This window comes from Arvicola amphibius, chromosome 12, assembly GCF_903992535.2.
Source record: "Arvicola amphibius chromosome 12, mArvAmp1.2, whole genome shotgun sequence".
Taxonomy (NCBI): Eukaryota; Metazoa; Chordata; class Mammalia; order Rodentia; family Cricetidae; genus Arvicola; species Arvicola amphibius.
In genome coordinates this window covers 31046560-31066153 of record NC_052058.2, presented here as the reverse complement: position 1 = coordinate 31066153, position 19594 = coordinate 31046560, and the positions used below count along the sequence as shown (strand labels likewise).

General features: G+C 45.0%; 1 protein-coding gene across 2 annotated transcripts; it reads left to right on the top strand.

Moving 5' to 3' along the window:
• Positions 1–242: 242 nt before the first annotated feature.
• Positions 243–3673, top strand: Tmem254 (transmembrane protein 254). Of its 2 annotated transcripts, none has more exons than XM_038349271.1 (4): positions 243–538; positions 2350–2453; positions 2653–2712; positions 3528–3673. In XM_038349271.1, exons 1-4 carry the CDS (start codon positions 452–454, stop codon positions 3646–3648), a joined length of 372 nt encoding a protein of 123 aa, XP_038205199.1. In that variant the 5' UTR covers positions 243–451; the 3' UTR covers positions 3649–3673. The 2 variants fall into 2 exon arrangements, with proteins under 2 accessions (XP_038205199.1, XP_038205198.1); XM_038349270.1 differs by lacking the exon at positions 243–538 and adding an exon at positions 603–796.
• Positions 3674–19594: the final 15921 nt, after the last annotated feature.

Here is a 19594-nt window from a genome sequence, read left to right as displayed (position 1 = left end):
CGAAAAACAAAACAAAACAAAACGACAAAATGGATGAGTCCCATAAAAATGCAACACACACAGCTGATAAACTGGCAAAATTAGAGATTTGGCAGAATTACTTTTTCCCAAGATGTATTTTATTTGTATTATGAACAGGCTAAGGAACCACGCTAAACTTACTTGGGGATAGCCTGACACCGTAGGCCGCCCGCCACGTATGGCCCCACCCATTAAACAAATGAGGAGGAGGCGCTATATTTCTCGTGGTGCACATCTCACCGGACTGGCTCGGAAACTAGACTCGCCATTATGAGAGCGGCAAAACAGGAGCTACTCTAGCTGAACTAGGGAGGTGCCTCCTGCACCGGATTCCCGGGGTCACCCGCAACCGAAACCTTCTGGGTCTGGTGCACGGGAAGCCGCTCGCCTCGCCCGGTGTAAAAGACAGCCCAGCAGAGTCGCTACAGAGATGGGGACGGCGCCAGGTGCAGGCTACTTCCAAAGGGGCAGTCTGTTCTGGTTCACCATCATCACCGTCTCCTTCTCCTACTACACGGTAATGTAATGCCGGCAAGCGGCAGGCACGGGTCGCGCAGTCGCACTGGCCTGCCCGAGCAAAGCCTGGGAAACCGGCTCGCCCGGCTCGCCCTGCGTGGACGAGGGTGGGAAGCAGGTCTTGCCCCACAACCCGGTGTTTAGGGCTCTCAAGATGGTGGTGGCGAAGTCGGAGGCCCGCAGGGACGCCGCTACATACTTTCGTGCAGCCAGACCCTGGCCCTCGTTGGTCACCGCCCTGGGGCTGGGCTACTTCGCGGTGAGGTTTGAGACCTTCGGGCGCTTCTGGCCCCCAGGCCCCTGAGGGCGAAGTGCGCGCCCGGAGGAGGAGGAGGAGGAGGAGGAGGAGGAGGGGGGGGGGGGTGGCCTCTGCGCACGCGAACCGCGGTTGCCTAGGTTACGGGTGTACGCGGAAGTTCGGTGGGCACTGGGGATCTTCTAGTTGACGGTGTTCCGGTCCGGTGTCTTCTCCCTCCGAGTCATTGAGGTTTAACCAAGTTTTATCGTTTGGGGAAGGGAGAAGTGAAGTTAGTATATTTCCGGATACCTAACAACTCAATATAAAATTCGGAGCAGAGTGTTTGAATAAGTTTGAACTGCTTGGAAAATGATGATAAACTTAATGGATGGGTAGGGTTTAATTAGTAAGAAGGAAAGGAGAGAATATTACTGGATGTGGAAGAAGACAGTTGCATAGAGGAAGAATAACTTTTGTGCAGTTGAGAAATATTCTGTTTAAAGAATAACAAGAAAGGTGCTGGAAAGTTGGGCTCAATTGGTATAATTATGAAGAAATGCTATTTAAATATTCGAGGAGACCCAAGGGTCGTCGTGCCCACAGTGTTGCTGGTGTCTAGTGTGGCCACCCCTGTCCTAATTTCACCATATGCAGAGGTGTGAATTGAAAGATTTCAAGGATATATTTTTGTTCTGAGGTCCCCGTCTAGCGGATATAGAAGGGAGGAAGCCTTTGCTAGTTCAAGCAGGTATTGTGGAAATGGCAAGTACAACCCCTTAGTTCCCTTCATTTGGAAAGATGCAGTTACAATATTAGCTTCATCTGGACTTTGTCTGTGAAATAACACCCACAGAGAGGTAAAGGTGTCCTTGACAGAATGTACAGGATTATAATATAATATACAATATAATAAAATATAATATAATTGTAATAGTTTTTGCAAATGTTGGCATGTAATAACAGAAACTACACGGTAGACGCTGAGAAGATGGTAATTCAGCTACAGAACCCTTATACAAATAAGCAGTTGCAGTTCAAACTTCAGTTTTAGGGGTACAAAAGGTGAAAGAGCAGTTCTAAATTAAAATGGGAGATAGATCTGCTCCGGCTGTAACTTCTTCAGCCTAGCCAAGGCATGCGAATTTTTTAACAAATGGCTAATGACATCTATAAAATAACATTTTACTGTCGTCCATTAAGAATAGCACACGCTTTTAATCCCAGCACTTTTGGGAGGCAGAGGCAGGCGGATCTCTGTGAGTTCGAGGCCAGCCTGGTCTACAAGAGCTAGTTCCGGGGCAGGCACCAAAAAATACAGAGAAACCCTGTCTCGAAAAACAAACAAACAAAAAGAATAGCAGTCACCCAGGACACTGATTCTGATAAGCAATTTTCTTCAGCATAAATCTCACAATTAAGTTGTTATTCAGGAATGAAAGTTGGTGCTGGAGGACTGGATGATTTGTTCATGTTCTTTGGTTTGTAGTTGTTTTTGTAGAATCATTATTGTTCCACAGCTGCTGTTAAATATAATCATTTACTGGACATATTCTATGCCTCTGGTTCTCTTTCAGTGGGTTGTCTTCTGGCCTCAGAGTGTCCCTTATCAGAGCCTTGGACCCCTGGGTCCCTTTACAAAGTACTTGGTGGACCACCATCATACCCTCCTAAGAAATGGGTAAGAGAAGGGAGGTTATAAACACTCACTGCGGCTCCAGGCTCTCTGGGTACCTGGAAGGCCTACAGTTACCTTTAGGTAGCTAACAGAGATTCTAGTTTGCATTGAGATGCCTTTCTTTTTAAAGTTTCTGTGTTACAGTTAATTAGTAAATTACTATAACCTTACACTAAAAAACAGCTTTTTGTTGTTGTTTCAGGTATTGGCTTGCTTGGCTGATTCATGTGGGAGAGTCCTTATATGCCATGGTATTGTGCAAGTAAGTCTTTGTAATAGGAACTTCTCACTTTCATCTTGGTATTTGATGTAAGTCATGAGCAGCCATGTCTAAATAATTCATAACACTTTGAGGCTGAGAGCCTGCAGCCTGAATCCCTATACCTAATACTGAGCCTGGAACAGAAGTTCTCAGTAAATGATTGATGAATGAATGTAGTTTGCTTGCATTGACTAATTAATTATTTAGTTGGGTTTTTTTGTTTGTTTGTTTGTTTGTTTTTTCTTTTTTCTTTTTTGGTTTTTTGAGACAGGGTTTCTCTGTACCGCTTTGGAGTCTGTCCTGGAACTCACTCTATAGACCAGGCTGGCCTCAGACTCACAGAGATCCATCTGCCTCTGCCCCCTGGGTGCGGGAACTAAAGGCAGAGGCTACCATTACCTGGCAATTATTTAGTTATTTAATTGAGGTACTTTGCTGTGTTTCAAAAATTGTGTCTAACCAATGAGAGCAGTTAATACTCTGTCTTCTAATTTGCAAAAGAATTGAGTTAATGATCTAGGCTGTTGGTTTTCAATCCAGTTTCAACACAGAATCCCATGAGGAGCTGTTTTGAAACATGCATGCCTAGTTTCCAGATCAAGAGATTGTGATCTGATAGACCTTGCTTTGACACAAGTTTATGTAACTTGCCTAAAACTCCTCGGATAATTCTGTGGTTTGATGCAAATTAAACGCCCCCCAAACCATATCCTCATATACTGCACTTCAGAATTGTAAATAGAACTAGAAGTAGAATACAATAATCCCCTGGCACCAACATTAAAATTCTCTTGTTTAAATTTGCTCCTTTCCAGGAATAAAGGAATCACAGACGGCCAGGCCCAGCTCCTCTGGTTCCTACAGACTTTCTTCTTTGGCATAGCTTCTCTTTCCATCCTGATCGCTTACAGACCAAAGCACAAAAAACACAATTAAAGGAGATAGCCAAGTTTCTTTTCCACTTCTTTAAGCCCTCCTTTCTGTGGGTCCTGGTTTCTGGGATGACCTCTCTGCATTCCAGGCAGGGTCTGTCACAGAAACCTGTCTAAACCTGTCTAAATTGCACTTCTTTGGCGTGCTCTGACCAAACTTGGATAGACCATTTGTTGTTTAAGAAAGACCCTGCCATTTCAGCTCTGCAGATGACCTGCTTGGAGAAGGCCTTGGGCCTCTTTCCTGAGGTCCTTGGCCAAGGCATTTGCCTCTTGTGTCTTTTGGCTAAGACACAAACCGGATTATTTTTTTTATAGGTTCACCCTTGCCCTTCCTTCAGACTAATGCTCCTTCCCCTCCTCCCCACTGATAGCTTTCCACCCCCACCTTTCCCCCTGGTTTGGGACTAAGATAAAGTAAAACTTCCACATATTACCAGTTCCACAAGCATTTATCCACCATGAAGCAGGATTTTATACACACACACACACACAGAGCCGCCACCCCACCCCGCACCCCGTTTCCATTTCTCCAGCTACAGAGAAAGATAAAAACAAAGCAAGTGCCTGGCATAGAAACTGGAGGGACATGCTGAGCCTAAGTTAGGAACATTGGGGGTGTCCTCCCTGATGCTGCAAACCAGAGGAGGTGACTGTTAAGTTGGAAGAGTAGCCCCCCCCAGCCCCCAGTCCTGAGAGTTGTATTGGTCTGGACTCCAAATCCCAGAGTATTTATGTGAGCTCCCAAAGGAGAAACACGTGGTCCTTTTTCCTTCCTCATGGCCTCCCGGTTCCCCCTTGGGGCCACCCGAGAACACAGGAATCCCATTAAACCTGGATATTTCTTGATTTGGCTTGTTTTGATTTGGCTTGATTGGGAATTTGCATCAGCATAGAGTTTGCATTAGGAAAAATTCCTAACAGTGACCCTACCCAGCTTATGGTTGGGTATGCTGAAAGACCCCCCAGAGTAGGGAGACTCACTCAAGTCTCAGGATAACACCCTCCCCCCCCAAGAACTCATGAGAGACTGTCCTTGCTGCAATCACATGAGGTTTATTGACAGGAACCAGCGCACTGGGGCCGAGACTCATTTCCCATGCAGCAGTAGAGGAGTTCAACCAAGTAGCTGGGAGAAGGGGCATTTAAGGGAAGAAACCACAACCCAAAGGGGGTAGGGAGGGCGTCATTGGAAAATTTCGAAAATGCCAGTGATAATCACAAGGGGGTAACTCCCCATTTCTCAAGATTGTTCTCAAGATTATAATCTAACTTTATGGTCAGCCAGTTCCTGGAACAGAGTCACTGAACCGGCTAACCTAGATTTTTGGTTCTTCTCTCCCTGCTAGGTTTTTGGCTCTACTCTTCCTGGTCCTTCAGTGCTTAGGGCATTGAATGCTAATGCTAATGGCACTACCAGGTTGCTCCTTCTCTTCAAGCTACTTCTTATCTTTCTTTTCCCCTTGGTCCTCAGCTCCAGCCCTATCCCATCAATGGTAACCCTTCAGGGGCGCAGACCGAAACTACAAACCCATCTCACTGTGCTCCATGCGTAACTTTCTCCATGTGAAAACTATTGAGCCCGTTTAGTGCGCTTGGCCACAGAAGAGCCCAAGACTGCTCCTATCAGCAGCACCCCTCTGTGTGGGTCCTCCCTGGGAACCTGGTCTCCCTCACACATTCCTGCTCAGTCATCTGTCCCGCTGGCTGAGTTGCGTCATCACTCCGTTCTGGTGATACTCACCTAGGGATTAGCCGGCCTGCTACTTCCGCTTCCCCATTCACTGTGTAAGCCTGATTAGTGCTAACTGTGTGTAGCTGACTAGTGCTAACTGGTTGGGAGGAATCACTAACTCGTCCGTCCCCTAACCCTGGCAGGGTGACACTGTCAGCTCTAGGAGTCGTTACAGCTCTTTCCCCAGAAGACCAGCTATTCTCAGAGCAATTCCTCACTTCCCTTCAGTGACGGTGGGGAGGCGATTTGCTCACGTTGGCAAACATTTACAAGAAACACCTCAGGCCAGGAAAGCCCCCAAGTGAAGACTCACCCTGAAAGGTTGTAGACTCTTGCAAATGTATCTCAGCCTTCTGTTTTGGGATCAAGTATTGCATTTAGGTAAAGGAGATTTGTACCCAAGTTGGTTTGGGTTGCACACTGCTATCAGCACTTCATTTTGCTTCCTTTTCCCGAAGAGCACTTTTCCAGAACACTAGTCAGACTCTGGGAATTAATTTGAATTCTAAAGTTTTGTGTTCAACTCTGTGCCTTCACCAAGAAAGGAATCCACTCACAGCAGAGCAGGGCTTGGTGTGTCCATGGCAGCTACATCTCAGCATCAGGAGGACAGGAACCGATCTGGTGGATAGAGTCTACACAAAGCTTCCCACACACACACACCCCTCCACCATCCTGGGATCAGGGATTTGATAGGTTCTTCCTCTGTAACTATAGTTGGCCTGGTATTCATTATGTAGCCCAAGCACAATTTGAACTCATAACAGTCTTCCTACCTCATCCTCCAGAGTGCCAGGCCTACTGGCATACACCACCATATCCAGCTGTATGTCTCAATGAAACCATTATCCCTGAAGAAAGTAAGTGAATTCCTACCAAGATGAAACCCACAGAAACAGGAACCATAGTGCCTTTTGTAATGGTCTGTCCTGTCCCTTTAAGAGACAAGCGTGCCCACTCCTCCCTACCTTCTCCCAGGCAAGCGATCTTCTTTCTGCTTGTTTCTTAAAGGGACAGGACAGACCATTACGCCTTTAATTAAAGGTAGTGCCACACCTTGAATCTCAGCACTTGGGACCTCAACACTTGCAGGTGGATCTCTGTGAGTTCTAGGACAACTAGAACTATGTAATAGACCCTATCTCAAAAAAAAAAAAAGAAGAAGAAGAAGAAGAAGAAGAAGAAACAGTAGGAGCAAGAAAATGCGAAAATGCATAGGTTTCCAAAACTAAGGCAGAGGAATTCGAATTCCTCTCCACCTCCCTACACTGAGGATTTCTGGAACTGGAGGCAGAATGCTAGTAACCAGTGTTTGACTGACACATGGAAACCCCAAGCTGAGACCTTCTAGTCACATCCCTCAAGTTGCTGTAGGACATAATAGTTGTCAGGGTGGCCCTTTTAGTAGTAGCAATAGCATCTAACAGGATGCTATTCACAGATCCATCTAACAAATGCTTCTGCTACCAACACAAGAACCCTGGTTTCCACATCATCATGCTGACTCACTACACACAATTTTGGAAGCACACCGTGCTCAGCCAGTATCGCTACAAACAGCCACTGCCTCTGCAGTCTTTATGCTTGCGTCTTAGTTCTTTTTGTTTCTTCTGAATGTGCTATTGGTGTTCAGAGGGTTTTAAGTTTGTTTAGTAATTGCCATTGCCTTTTAGGTTTACTCTTCCCTGGCCTTCTTTTCTCCATAGTGCATCCTTGATATACATGATGCTGATAATGCCTCAAAGGCAAAACTATACCATACGTGTGCTTGGAGAAGTCCAGCTTCCCTCCTGCCTCTGTTTATTCCCACCCACCCACTTAGTTAAGGGTTAAGTTAAAATGTGCATAGTGGACAATCCCTAATGTAATGGAAAAGACAAAAAGAAATGTCACCTTTTATGGACAAAAATGGACAGAAGCTCTGTCATAAAATACCCCTCGTGGTGTTATAGGTAGCCATCCCTAGAATTAAGGAAAAGGGCACAGATAGAATGAAAGAGCCATGGATGTGAGGGCAACCTGGTTTTGACATCTGCTACCTCATTGGTCGTCAGGATTTAGTCAGCTGATCTGGCTGGCTAGGACAGTGTCACCTTCCTTGTAGCTCCCTGTGTGTTCCTCTCTAAGCTGTACTCCTGGTGGAGACCTTTCTGAAATAGAGGAGGATCAGTGTGGTGGTTTGAATGAGAATGGCTATCATAGGCTCATAAATTTGTTGGCATTTTTATTGTTCTTATTGAGCTATACATTTCCTCCACTCCCCCCCTTCCTCCCCTCTCCGTTTCTACCCTCTCTCATGACCCCCACACTCCCAATTTACTCAGGAGATTTTGTCTTTTTCACCTTCATATGTAGATTTGTGTAGGTCTCTCTTAGAGTCTTCTTTATTATCTAGTTTCTCTGGGGTTGTGGCCTGTAGGCTGGTTTTTCTTTGCTTAATGTCTAAAAGTCACTTATAAGTGAATATGTATTATATTTGTCTTTCTGAGTGTGGGTTACCCCACTCAGTATGTTTTTTTCTAGATCTATCCATTTGCCTGTAAATTTCAAGATGTCATTATATTTTACTGCTGTGTAGTACTCCATTATATAAATGTACCACATTTTCTTTATCCATTCTTTGGTTGAGGGGCATCTAGGTTGTTTCCAGGTTCTTGCCATTACAAATAATGCTGCTATGAACATAGCTGAGCACATGTCCTTGTGGTATGATTGAGCATCTTTTGGGTATATACCCAACAGCAGTATTGCTGGGTCTTGAGGTAAGGCTCATAAATGTGGATGCTTAGCTCCTAGTTGGTGGAACTATTAGGGAAGGATTAGGAGGTGTGGCCTTATTGGAGGAGGTGTGTTGGAGGGGGTTAGCTTTGAGGTTTAACAAGTCCAGGCCATTATCTATATATGTTCTCCCCCACCCCACCTTCTATTCCTCTTTTTGTTTTCTCGGCATATAAGCTCCCAGCTTCTACTCCATGCTCCCTACCTCATGATTTTGTATTCCAACCTTCTGGAACAGTGAGTCCCCAAATTAAATACTTTCTTTTATAAGTTGCCTTGGTCATGGTGTCTGTTCATAGCAATAGATAAGAAGCTAAGCAGCATGTTCCTCTGCTAGAGTCTCCAAACAAGCTGTCAAGAATGGAACAGCTAGAGGATAGGAAGGAGCGCTGTGAAGCAGTCTCTTCTGGACACGACATTGTGGATTCATTGCAGCTGCAGTGACCTACTCAAGATTGGTCCCATCACCCGTCACCTATTTCATCATGCACATGGGGAGCCAAATGACGCCCCTCACCCCCCATGAAGGAACTGTGGGAAGTTAATGGATGCTGGTAGAGAGAGTATCATGCTCTTCAGTGGGATAGCCACTGACAAGACACATATTCTAGTAATTAAACCCCCACTGATGCTCATTCAAGCCATCATTATTACACTCAATGGGTCTCCCACCCACCCACAAATACAAAGACTTGAAAATAGGAGATAGTTTAGAATGGTGGTGGAAGATACAAAATAATCCCACACTAGTTCAGAATGATGTATAATAAAGGGTTATTTATTTAGGGGAGACTCAGATCACTGTCCTAGATCACAGTCCTCTGCAGGAACAGGGAAGAGAGTCTAGTAGCTGGGAGCAAGAGAGAGAGCACACACGTGCTTTACAACTACATTTATAGTGTAAGAGACCGCGCCCACGTGGGGTGGTATCTTAAAGGCTATTGGCTGAAGGAGCTCCCATAGCATTAGAAGACAGTTTTCAGTGAGAGGAGGAGGAGGAAGAATATTTTTAGATAGTTTTGGTTGTTTATTTTTTCATTTTATTTTATTTTTTTTTGAGATATGGTTTCCTTGGCTGTTCTGGAAATAACCTCTGAAGACCAGACTATAGACTGGCCTTGAACTCACAGAGATCCACCTGCCTCTGCCTCCTGAGTGCTGGGATTAAAGGCATGCACCACACCGCCCGGCTGTTTTTTGTTTTTGTTTTTTGTTTTGTTTTGTTTTGCTTTGCTTTTTGAGACAGGGTTTCTTTGTGTAACCCTGACTGTCCTGGAACTTTCTCTATAGACCAGGTGGGCCTCGAACTACAGAAATCCACCTGCCTCTGCCTCCCAAGTGCTGGAACCAAAAGTGTGTGCCACCACTGCCCGGCTCTAAGAGTATTTTAAAAGAACCATATCTTCCAGAACTTCCTACTTCAACTCCTGAGAATTCGTTACCGGTTCATTGAGCTGGGATTATTTACCCCAGGACAATCATGCTTCATTTCCTTTCCTTTTGATGCTACTGGGAATGAAATGAGTCAATCAAGAAGAAGCAGAGCTCCCCCAAAGGGAAGACAAATGCACGAATCTGTTCTTTCCAATGAAAAAGTGACAACAGCAACAGTAACCTGAGAGTCGGTGACGAATAGAACACTGCTTTCTTTCAGTTTTCAGGTTAGCATGCAAAGCAATGGCTTCCATACATAGGTGTCTTTATACAGCAAGGCCTTGCTCAGTCATTTATTTGTTTGTTTGTTTGTTTGTTTATGAGGCAGGGTTTCTCTGTAGCTTTGGAGCCTGTCTTGGAAGCTGGTCTGCAGGCTTCGAACTCACAGAGATTTCCCCCTGCCTCTGCCACACTTCCCAAGCGCTGGGATAAAGGCGTTCATGCACCGCCACCACCAGCACCCTGCTCAGTCTTTCATTGCTGCCCTTGTTTGCTCTTGAGAGCACAAGGCCGAGAGCAGGGGTTTGCTCCTTTGAGTGACAGCTCTGTTCAGCTCAGCTCCACTTAACAGCTGTATATCCTAGGGAGCATTACATCATCTCTTTGAGACTTCTCTTGCTTGTTTTTCCTTTTATCCCCATTCCTTGCTGTCCTCGGTCCTAGGCAACAATTCCTATGCATTAGATATGCATGTCATATAAACATACATTATTATTGTGTGTGTATTTTTAATTTAAATAAAGAATAGTGTATTTGTAACAGAAAGGCCCTATTGTGTTGCCACATGTCAGCTGCCATTTAACACTGGCATCTCAGAAAGCACTCTGAGTACCTGTCTGGTTTTCATTTAATACTTGACAGTTTGCCAAGAAGACCTAAGCTGTTCACATCCCATGCTGCTCCCTTAAAGAGGGAACAGTCTATCTTGAAGACAGTACAAGAGTCAAGTGATAGCCACTCGTGAAGGGCAAGTAAGAAAAAAAAAGCCATAGCTGGGAATGGTGGTGCACACCTTTAATCCCAGCACTTGGAGTCAGAGGCAGGTGGAATTCTGAGTTCAAGGCCAGCATGGTCTATGAGTTCCAGGACAGCTGGAGCTACATAGAGAACCCCTGTCTTGAAGAACAAAAAAAAAAAAAAAAAAGGGGAAGGAAGAAAGAAAGAACAAAAAAAAAAAAAGGCTGAACTGAGCTGGCTAACACACATTGTAGACACCTCCAAATTCTATTTTGATCAATTTAGCTAGGACAGATTTAAAGTACACAGTATAGGGGTTGGTGAAATGGCTCAGCGTGTAAAGGTGCTTACCCCCAAGCCTAATGGCCTGAGTTTGATCCCAGTACACACACACACACACACACACACACACACACACACGCCATGGCACATATACCTCTCAACTTTTCCCCAAGCTGCCTGTCAGGAGTGTGGAATGAACCACCCAAAGTCATGTTCTCAGCAGTGTGCCTCATGCCCCAAATATTTTGCAAAAGTTTTCCAGGAATAATACATTCAGACAGAACGGTCCCTGTCGTTAGCTGCCTTAAATCCTACATCCTGTCCATGTTACTGGCGCCTGCCTTTGTGCTGTATCCATAGCAATGCACAAATAATATAAGCCCTCTGCAGACCTGGGGTTTCTTAACCAGCCCAGGGTGATTGCAACAGCATTTAGGAAGCTTTAACGTTTGCACAGCCAGGGTTCCCAGGCTTATGGTCAGACTATTAGACTATTTCCTAGGAAACTGAAATAAATACATCAGGAAGTTTTGGTGATTGATGTGTTACAACTGTTACCCTGGCACCTTGTCAGTTTTGTAGTGAGACATCCCTCCCCAGAGGAGGGTCCTTATGCAGTATCATCATGTCCTTGGAATCAGCAGGATCCCACAGAATGGCTTCCATGTTAATAAAATTCAGTGAGCACTCACTGCATGCCAGGTATTGTACTAACAGCCATGCTTGCCTTTCATGTAGTACTCCTTTAACCCCTGCACACCCAGATCCCCGATGTCTTTATATTTTCACCAAGCTACCTTGGTGAATACTTTGCAAATATTATCCAAGAAATATTGCTGCTAGCCCAGTTTTTGCAACTTAGAAAACTCCAGCATGTGGGAGTTAGAAACAAGAGGTTCATGAAATCATGTTACATGGTGAGTTCTGATGAGCCGGGTAGTTTGATATCCTTTCTCAAGAAGTCAAAAGCAAGGAAGACAGCGGGAACTGAATGAATAAGTAACTTCTTTATAATCAGGACTAGCAAATGAGGAAATAAAGGATCACATCTAGACGCCCAAAGTCTGTAATGTGTTCGGGACTAATTGCCAGGCACAAAACTAACCGTAGCACAGTCTTTCCCCAATAACCGTATATTCACAGTGAAATGCATTTCCTGTGAAATTCATATCTGAAGTAGACTCCACCATTGAGTTCCTTTTACGGAAATGATTCCATTTCTTTGAACAAAGGACCTCTTGAGATGCCTTTTTGAAGTGACATCCAGTAGGGAAGTAGCAATTTGAGTATTGAGGGACCACTGCACAGTGTCCCTGTGACCTTGTAAATGAATGATTCCAATGTTGCTCCTGATTTTTTACCTCAGGAAGAAGGGCTAGGTCAGATATGCAGGGTGACTAGGCTGATGAGATTCCCAGGCACCAGTCCAAGTTCACGTTAGTAACTCTGAGGACTCCTGCAGTGAAAGGGAGAGATGGCCAGGCCTCTCCCCTGCATACCCACATGATGTTCTGAACCTCCAGTCCTCACCGTGAGGGAATGACCCCTAGCCGTTCAGCTGTAACTAGCCACCAGGTGCCTTCTGCTGTGAAAGTATCCACACTCGAAGGCACAGACCAGTCGCTGCACATTGGCCTCCAGGGACTGTCAACCAAAGACATCCTCAATCCGGGTCAAAGTGCACATCAAGAGTCCACTTGGCAGGCCAGGGGTGGCTGTGGGGAAATGACTCAGCCTGGAGATCATGTATGAGGACCCAAGTTTGGCTACCAGCACTCAAATCAGGTGTCTTGCAACCACCTTAACTCCAGCCCTGGGGAGATTCATTGCCTCAGGCTTCTGTGGGCATTTACTATACCTATTGCTCTCATGTGCTCTCTCTCTCTCTCTCTCTCTCTCTCTCTCTCTCTCTCTCTCTCTCTCTCTCTCTCTCTCTCTCTCTCTGTGTGTGTGTGTGTGTGTGTGTGTGTGAGAGAGAGAGAGAGAGAGAGAGAGAGAGAGATACACATAATTAAAAGTGATAACCCCCTCCCCCTTTTTTTTTTAGAAAACTCACTGGGCCCCAAGTGAAGCAGTTGTTGGTTGAAGGATAGGCAGTGCACATGGGTCCTCGGGTATCTGGCTTCTTCTGTAGCCATGGGGCACAGCAACTATAACATGGACACATGTTTTTGTTGAGACAGGGTTTCTCTGTGTAACAGCCCTGTCTATACTGGAACTCACTTTGTAGACCAGATTGGCCTCAAACTCACAGAAATTCACCTGCTTCTGCCTCCTAAGTGCTGGGATTAAAGGCGTGCGCCACCACCGCCCGGCTTTATAGAACTCTTAAGCACAGTAATTTAAACATAAAACATAACTTTAGCCATCACATAGTAACCCTAACCAGTACACACTCTAAACACTGAGGACAGGAAAAAATATTTTTGCAGATGACAATAATAGTTGTTCACTACATTTGAAAGCAAAATAAAACTTTTGGGTTTGTTTTTGTTTTCAAGAAAGGGTTTCTCTGTGTAACAGCCCTAGCTGTCCTGGAACTTGCTCTGTAGACCAGGCTGCCCTCAAACTCACTGAGCTTCACCTGCCTCTGCCTCCCAAGTGCTAGATTAAAGGTGTGTGCCTCTACCATCCAGTGCAAAATGGAATTTTTAGGTGATTAATGATTTACTTGAAGGTAGCAACAGTCAATGAACTGAAACAAAAGCATCTCCACAAGATTATGGAATTAATTCTGACCTCAAAGGCTCTTGAAATCAGTATTTTAAAAAATGGTCAGTTTGTGCCAGGGGGTGGCAGTGGTGGCACAGGCCTTTAATCCCAGCACTTAGGAGGCAGAAGCATGCAAATATCTGAGTTCCAGGCTGGTCTGATCTACAGAGCAAGTTCCAGGACAACCAGGAATGCATAGAAAAACCCTGTCTAGAAAAACCAAATAAATAAAATTTTATTTGCTTTGGTTTATAGTATTTGAGCTTGGAATATTTTAAATATTAAAATTTTGATTTTTACATTGTGCTATTCTTTTCATTTAGGAAGGCTTATGCAGTTTATTTACAATATAGAATATATAATATACTTAAACTGTCCAAGCTCCCACTGACATTAGACCGAATATGAATCATTTATTGATATAAGCAACACTGTGCATGAAAAGACAAGCAAAGAAACTTTTGGAAGAATAGTGTGTTTTTCAATTTCTATGAAATATAAAGTCAAACAAAACTAGTTCATACTATCAAATGGGAATGGTGGGTGGTGAGAAAAATGGTGGCTTCTTGGATACTGCTGTTGGTCTGTCCTTTGGTCTGGGTACTGTTTACATGGGTGTCTTCAGTTCCTAAAATGTATGCACAGTGTAGTTCCAAACTTTAAAAAAAAATGACCTCCTGACTCCAAACCTCTTGTCCCTTTAACTCAGTTGTTGCAATCACACCTTCAGCAGAATAGAAAAAGTCTAGCCTCTAACTAACCCCACCTCTCTCCTCTAGAGCTACAATTGTAAACATCTGATGCTACCCTTCCAGGTTTGTGACTCTTCACCCAACCCTAGGGAGAAGGAATTGTTTTAGTCTCTCACAACTGGGAGGATGAAGAAGAGAGGCTGGCCTGCTCAGGGCTCCACTGTCCACTAGGGAAGGTATTACAGAGCTATTGAAAGCTAACATCACCTAGTGACCATTCAGATACTGACGTACAGGGATTGCCAACCACGTAAGGTAGAGAATTAAATGTACCTGACTGAAGGTCCTTTTGTTTGTAATGTATTAGCTCTCATCTCATACATTGGTGAAAGATTTTTATTTTCTTTTTGAGAGTTTTGCCATACAACCCAGGCCGGCCAAAAATTTGGCTTCTGCTACTCTTGGGAGCTAGTGAGGCAGGCGAGCATAGGAAACAGTTCAATACTCTTGGACACCAATCAAGATGATCCTCCAGTGTATACCAAGAGCCAGGCTCTTAAAAAAGGTGTTTGTGTATAATCATCCTACTTCATAGTTTCAAGTCAGTAGAAAGCATGGATTTGAAATTAAGTAAAAGCTTTAAAAAATTTTTAGAAACCTGGAAAAGCCTGGTGTAGTATGGTAACATCTATAGCCCAGCTATAAGGAAGGCTGAGGCCTAGTGTTCTCTTGAGACCGTAAGCACGTGCACGTGCGTGCGTGCATGCGTGCATGCGTGTGTGTGTGTGTGTGTGTGTGTGTGTGTGTGTGTGTGTTGTCTTAAACGCTATGTGCAGTCAAGAATCACTTTGAAGTCTTCCAGTGTGCGGGGATCAGAGGCCCATGCCACTGTCCCAGTGAGTCTAGTATTTTAAGGCCAGAGTTGATGGCACAGTAAGTCCTCATCTCAAACAAAATAACAATTTAGATGAGGGAGTTTGCACTGGATATAAACGGCAAACACCTATAGTCCCAGGACTGGGGCAGTGGAGGCATGAGTGGAGGATCATGGTTAAACTGGTTTCAGAGCAAGTCCGAGGCTAGCCTTGGCTGGAAGAGATCCTATCTCAAAACAAAATCAAACAAAAAGCAAAGATTGTGGAAGAGAAATGATAAATATTTGCTTAGGTCACCTTGATTTGAACATTCCACAAAGTCTGTGCACATACTGATGTCTGTAAATATGACAGTTATGTGTTGACTTTGTGTGGAGAGTACATAAAACTATGTACTCTTTTTTTCCGGAAGAAAAAGAATGAGATTTTGTTGTGACTGTGTCGCTGTTGCAGCTCAGTTAAACCCTGCCAGGCCTCCGCTGTTACCAATTTTCCTTGGACGTCCTGATGATCTGGCATCGCTCACGCCTTTCTACCCTGAGGAAAGTTGGAATCAGCAAGGCCCTGACTGAACAGCTTTAGGCTCAGAAAAACTTGGGAGAGCAATTCAGAGACGGGCAGAGGAATTCTACTGTGTTGCCCAGGCTGGCCTTGAACTGCCAACCCTCCCATCTCTTCCTCTAAAGGGCTGAGAATACAGGTAAGTGCCCACACCCTGCTTTACTTGAGATGTTTTTATTACTCCATTTTCTAGTGTGGGCTAAAGATGGGGGTGGGGGTGCTGCCTAAGGCTACAACGCCAGTAAAGATAATCAGGATTTGAACCAACTCCATAACTAGCAGAAACTAACTCAGATTCTTCAAACGGTCATCAACACATTGTCTGCAGACAGCTAACATTTTTATGGTGACATAAATGAGATCATCTCTCCAGAGAGTGCTGCAGAGAACATTCCCTAAGGGTTAGGGGTGGGGGGTGCCAGCTGCCACCAGTCTCTACAGGAAACCCTAGAACATCTGGGAAAAGCCATGTTTGTGATGTTAACTGAACTCAGCACTGTGAACGCACTGTGTGGAGCACCCCGTGTGTGAGTACCCCATGTGTGAACATCCCTTGAGAGCACCCCAGAGCTGAGCTGGCAGGTAACACACCATTGTTAGCATTCATCTGTTCCCTCATCCCTGCATTTCTGTCTCCCTGCACTAAGGAGATTGCCTCATCTTCCTATACCTCCTCCCTCCTGGGAGTGTTTGGGACAGAGGAACAACTGGGGCTGTTGCTCAGTAAGTAGAGTGCTTGTTTAGCATTTACAAAGTCCTGGATTCAGTATCCAACACCTCATAGACCAGGCACAGTAGAGCACATCTGTAATCCCAGAAATGAAGGCAGAAGGATCAGAAGTTCAAGGTCATTCTCAGCTACATAGTGAGTTCAAGGCTAGCCTGGGCTACACGAGACCCTGTCTCAAAATAAAATAAATAACTATTTTTAAAAGCACTGAATGTCAACATTCTAAGTCTTCTACCTCCTTTTCTTAACCCAGTGGAGGCGCCCATGCCAAACTAGTGACACATTTTCTGACTGTTGATTCTGTGAGCCTTGGACCATCAACTGCCCTCCTTTTGTGCATAGAAAAGCTGGCCTTTTTCAATGCATCAAGGGGGGCTTCCTAGTTCAGGCTTCCCTGTGGCTTTGGAAATCTTTGTTTGGTGCCAAAAACAGAGGACAAGAAGGCGTTGTGCATTCCAACCCCCACCCCACCCCAGCCACTGAGGCTCTTCCAGTTGGACAGACCCTCTCATCCAATCTCTATGCCCAGAAGTCTAGCCAACCTCTATTTCCTGCTTCCCTTGGCTCCGTGCCTTTGGCCTCAAGCAAGAACAAGTCCCTGCCAGATTCCCTGACATGTGTTCCCCAGCAGCCCAGGCTGAGGAATTCCTAAAATAGACTGTAGCATGCATGCATGGCCTGAAGCAACACTGGAGCAAACTGCTTGGGTCCCTAGAATGGCATACCTTGGCCACCTCTTATTCCACTGTATGTGGGTTTCTGTGCTACCTGGCAGGGAAATAGGATCTTTCCAGGATGGGGTAGCTCTTCTGGAAAGAGCACTTCCCTCTGTGGGTGGCCTTGAGACCCAGACTGCACAAGGCCCACCACTGCCAGGCACCAAATAACCCCACGTGCTTGTCGCCTCCTACACAGCCCTGGCTGCTGATTTTCCTGGGGCCTGAGAGTTCAGAGGACGAAGCAGGCTGCACAGACACACTCTGCCTCCAACATGCGATCACTTAATCCCTTTTGTATCTAAAACATAATCGCTGATTGCCTCACTGGTGCTAGGAGCAGTGCAGCCTCAGCTGAGCTCCGTGCTCAAAGAAGACAGTGAGAAAACGACGGAATAACAGCGAACAATGGCGCTCACTGCCACCGCCCAGCCAGCTCGCTCGTGTGCTCCGCTGCCTGGCAGCGGCCTGGCACATCCCACTAGTTCTAACCGTTGATGCCCACCTCCATTTCCAACGTCAGGGCTCATTTCTGGAGAATGCTGAAGGTGGACCTTAGAGAATAGGTGTGTACTGCCATCCTGTTAGTGTTCCCTCGTGTGCTTCGGCTGGCTTCTGTAGGTGAGCACGTAAATTTCTTTCCAAACACTGCAGTTCTGCCAACGTATGGAGTGATTCATGTCCTTCTAGTTCTGGTGGCTTTTGTAGGGAAACAAGCAAACCTTCTACCACTAGCAATATTTTGTCTCTTTCACCTCTTCTTGGGGAGCTGGGGAGGTGGCTCAGTGGTTAAGAACACTGGCTGCTCTTTTAGAAGTCCTGAGTTCAATTCTCAGCAACCACATGGTGGCTCACAACCATCTGTAATGAGATCTGGTGTCTTCTTCTGGCCTGCAGGGCTACATGCAGGCAAAACACTATATACATAAGTAAGTAAATCTTTTAAAAAAGAAAAGAAAGAAAGAAAGAAAGAAAGAAAGAAAGAAAGAAAGAGAAAGAAAGAAAGGAAGAAAAAAGAAAAGAAAGGAGGGAGAGAGGGAGGGAGGGAGGGAGGGAGGGAGGGAGGGAGGGAGGGAGGGAGAGAAGGAAGGACTGATTTGCTGCTCTTGAAAGGACCTAGGATCAGTTCCTAGCATCCATATCTAGTTCCAGGGGATCTGATACCCTCTTCTGGCCTGCATGGGCACTGCACGTACAAATCCCTGCACCATATCATGCAACTCACAACTGCCTGCAACCCCAGCTCCAGGGGATCTGACAGGTCTGCCTCTGGAGGAAACTGCAGTCATGTACATATACTCTCACACAGACACATAGTTAAAAATAACTTCAAAAATTAAAAAATGTTAGCTGGGCAGTAATGGTGCATGCCTTTAATCCCAGCATTGGGGTGGCAGAGGCAAGCAAGTCTCCGTGAGTTCCAGGTCGGCCTGGGCTATGTAGACAGATCCTGTCTCAAAAAACCAAAAAACAAACAACAACAACAACAAAAATCTTTCCTCTCAGACATAACATGTCTGCATTTCCAACTACAGAAAAGTACCCGGGAAGCAAATGAATATAAAACAACTGGAAAGAGCGCGCCCTCTAGTGGAGCGTCGAAAAAACCCTCTTCGTTGCTAGCTAGCCTGGAACGCTGGTAAATAAACATTAAAATATTGATTGGTAAATTCCCCTTCAGCATCTGGTACTGGAAGCTGGATACTGATCAAACGTGTCATTGGCTGGAGCGGTGACTCGGTGGATAAGAGCACCTGCTGCTCTCTCAGAGGGTTTGAGCTCTATTCTCAACACCCACGTGAGGTGGCTCACAACTGACTGACTCCAGCTTGGCGAGGTGAGGAATCCAATCCCTCTTCTGACTTCTGCCATCAACCTCACACACGCAGCATACACTCACAACACACACACTCATACATATAATATATATATATATATATATATATATATATATATATATATATATATTTTCCAGGTTGATTTCAAACTCATAGAGATCCACCTGCCTTTGCTTCCCAAGTGCTAGGATTAAAGGCATGTGCCATCACCGTTTGGCTATATTTTTAAAAATAGTATTTCATAATGTGGAAAACCCATGACTACACGTCTATTAGTAAAGGATACCAGATAAACAGTGGCACACACTGGGATCATTTGTGATGTTTTCCTTTTCATTTTATTGGTTTATTTTTAATGGTTTTAGTTTTATTTTCTGTGCACAGGTGTTTTGCCTGCATGTACGTGTGTGCACCTGGTGCACACAATCCCTGGAAGCCAGAAGAAGGTCTTCCCTGGGACTGGAGTTGCAGACTGTCGTAAGCTGCCATGTCTGCTGGGAATGCAGACCATCTGGAAGAGCAAACAACACACGTGCCTAATCACTAATCCATCTCTCTTTTTGCTGCTCTCAGAAGGAATTAAATGGCTGTTATTTTGTTCATTTCTATGAACTTTCTCAAGTCTTCAATGACCTTCCAA

Excerpts from the sequence above, each read along its gene's own strand:
- Tmem254 (XM_038349270.1), top strand. The coding sequence starts at position 692 with ATGGTGGTGGCGAAGTCGGAGGCCCGCAGGGACGCCGCTACATACTTT. Across the intron at positions 2,454-2,652 it reads CATACCCTCCTAAGAAATGG|GTATTGGCTTGCTTGGCTGA; the intron begins GTAAGAGAAGGG and ends TTGTTGTTTCAG. Across the intron at positions 2,713-3,527 it reads TATGCCATGGTATTGTGCAA|GAATAAAGGAATCACAGACG; the intron begins GTAAGTCTTTGT and ends GCTCCTTTCCAG.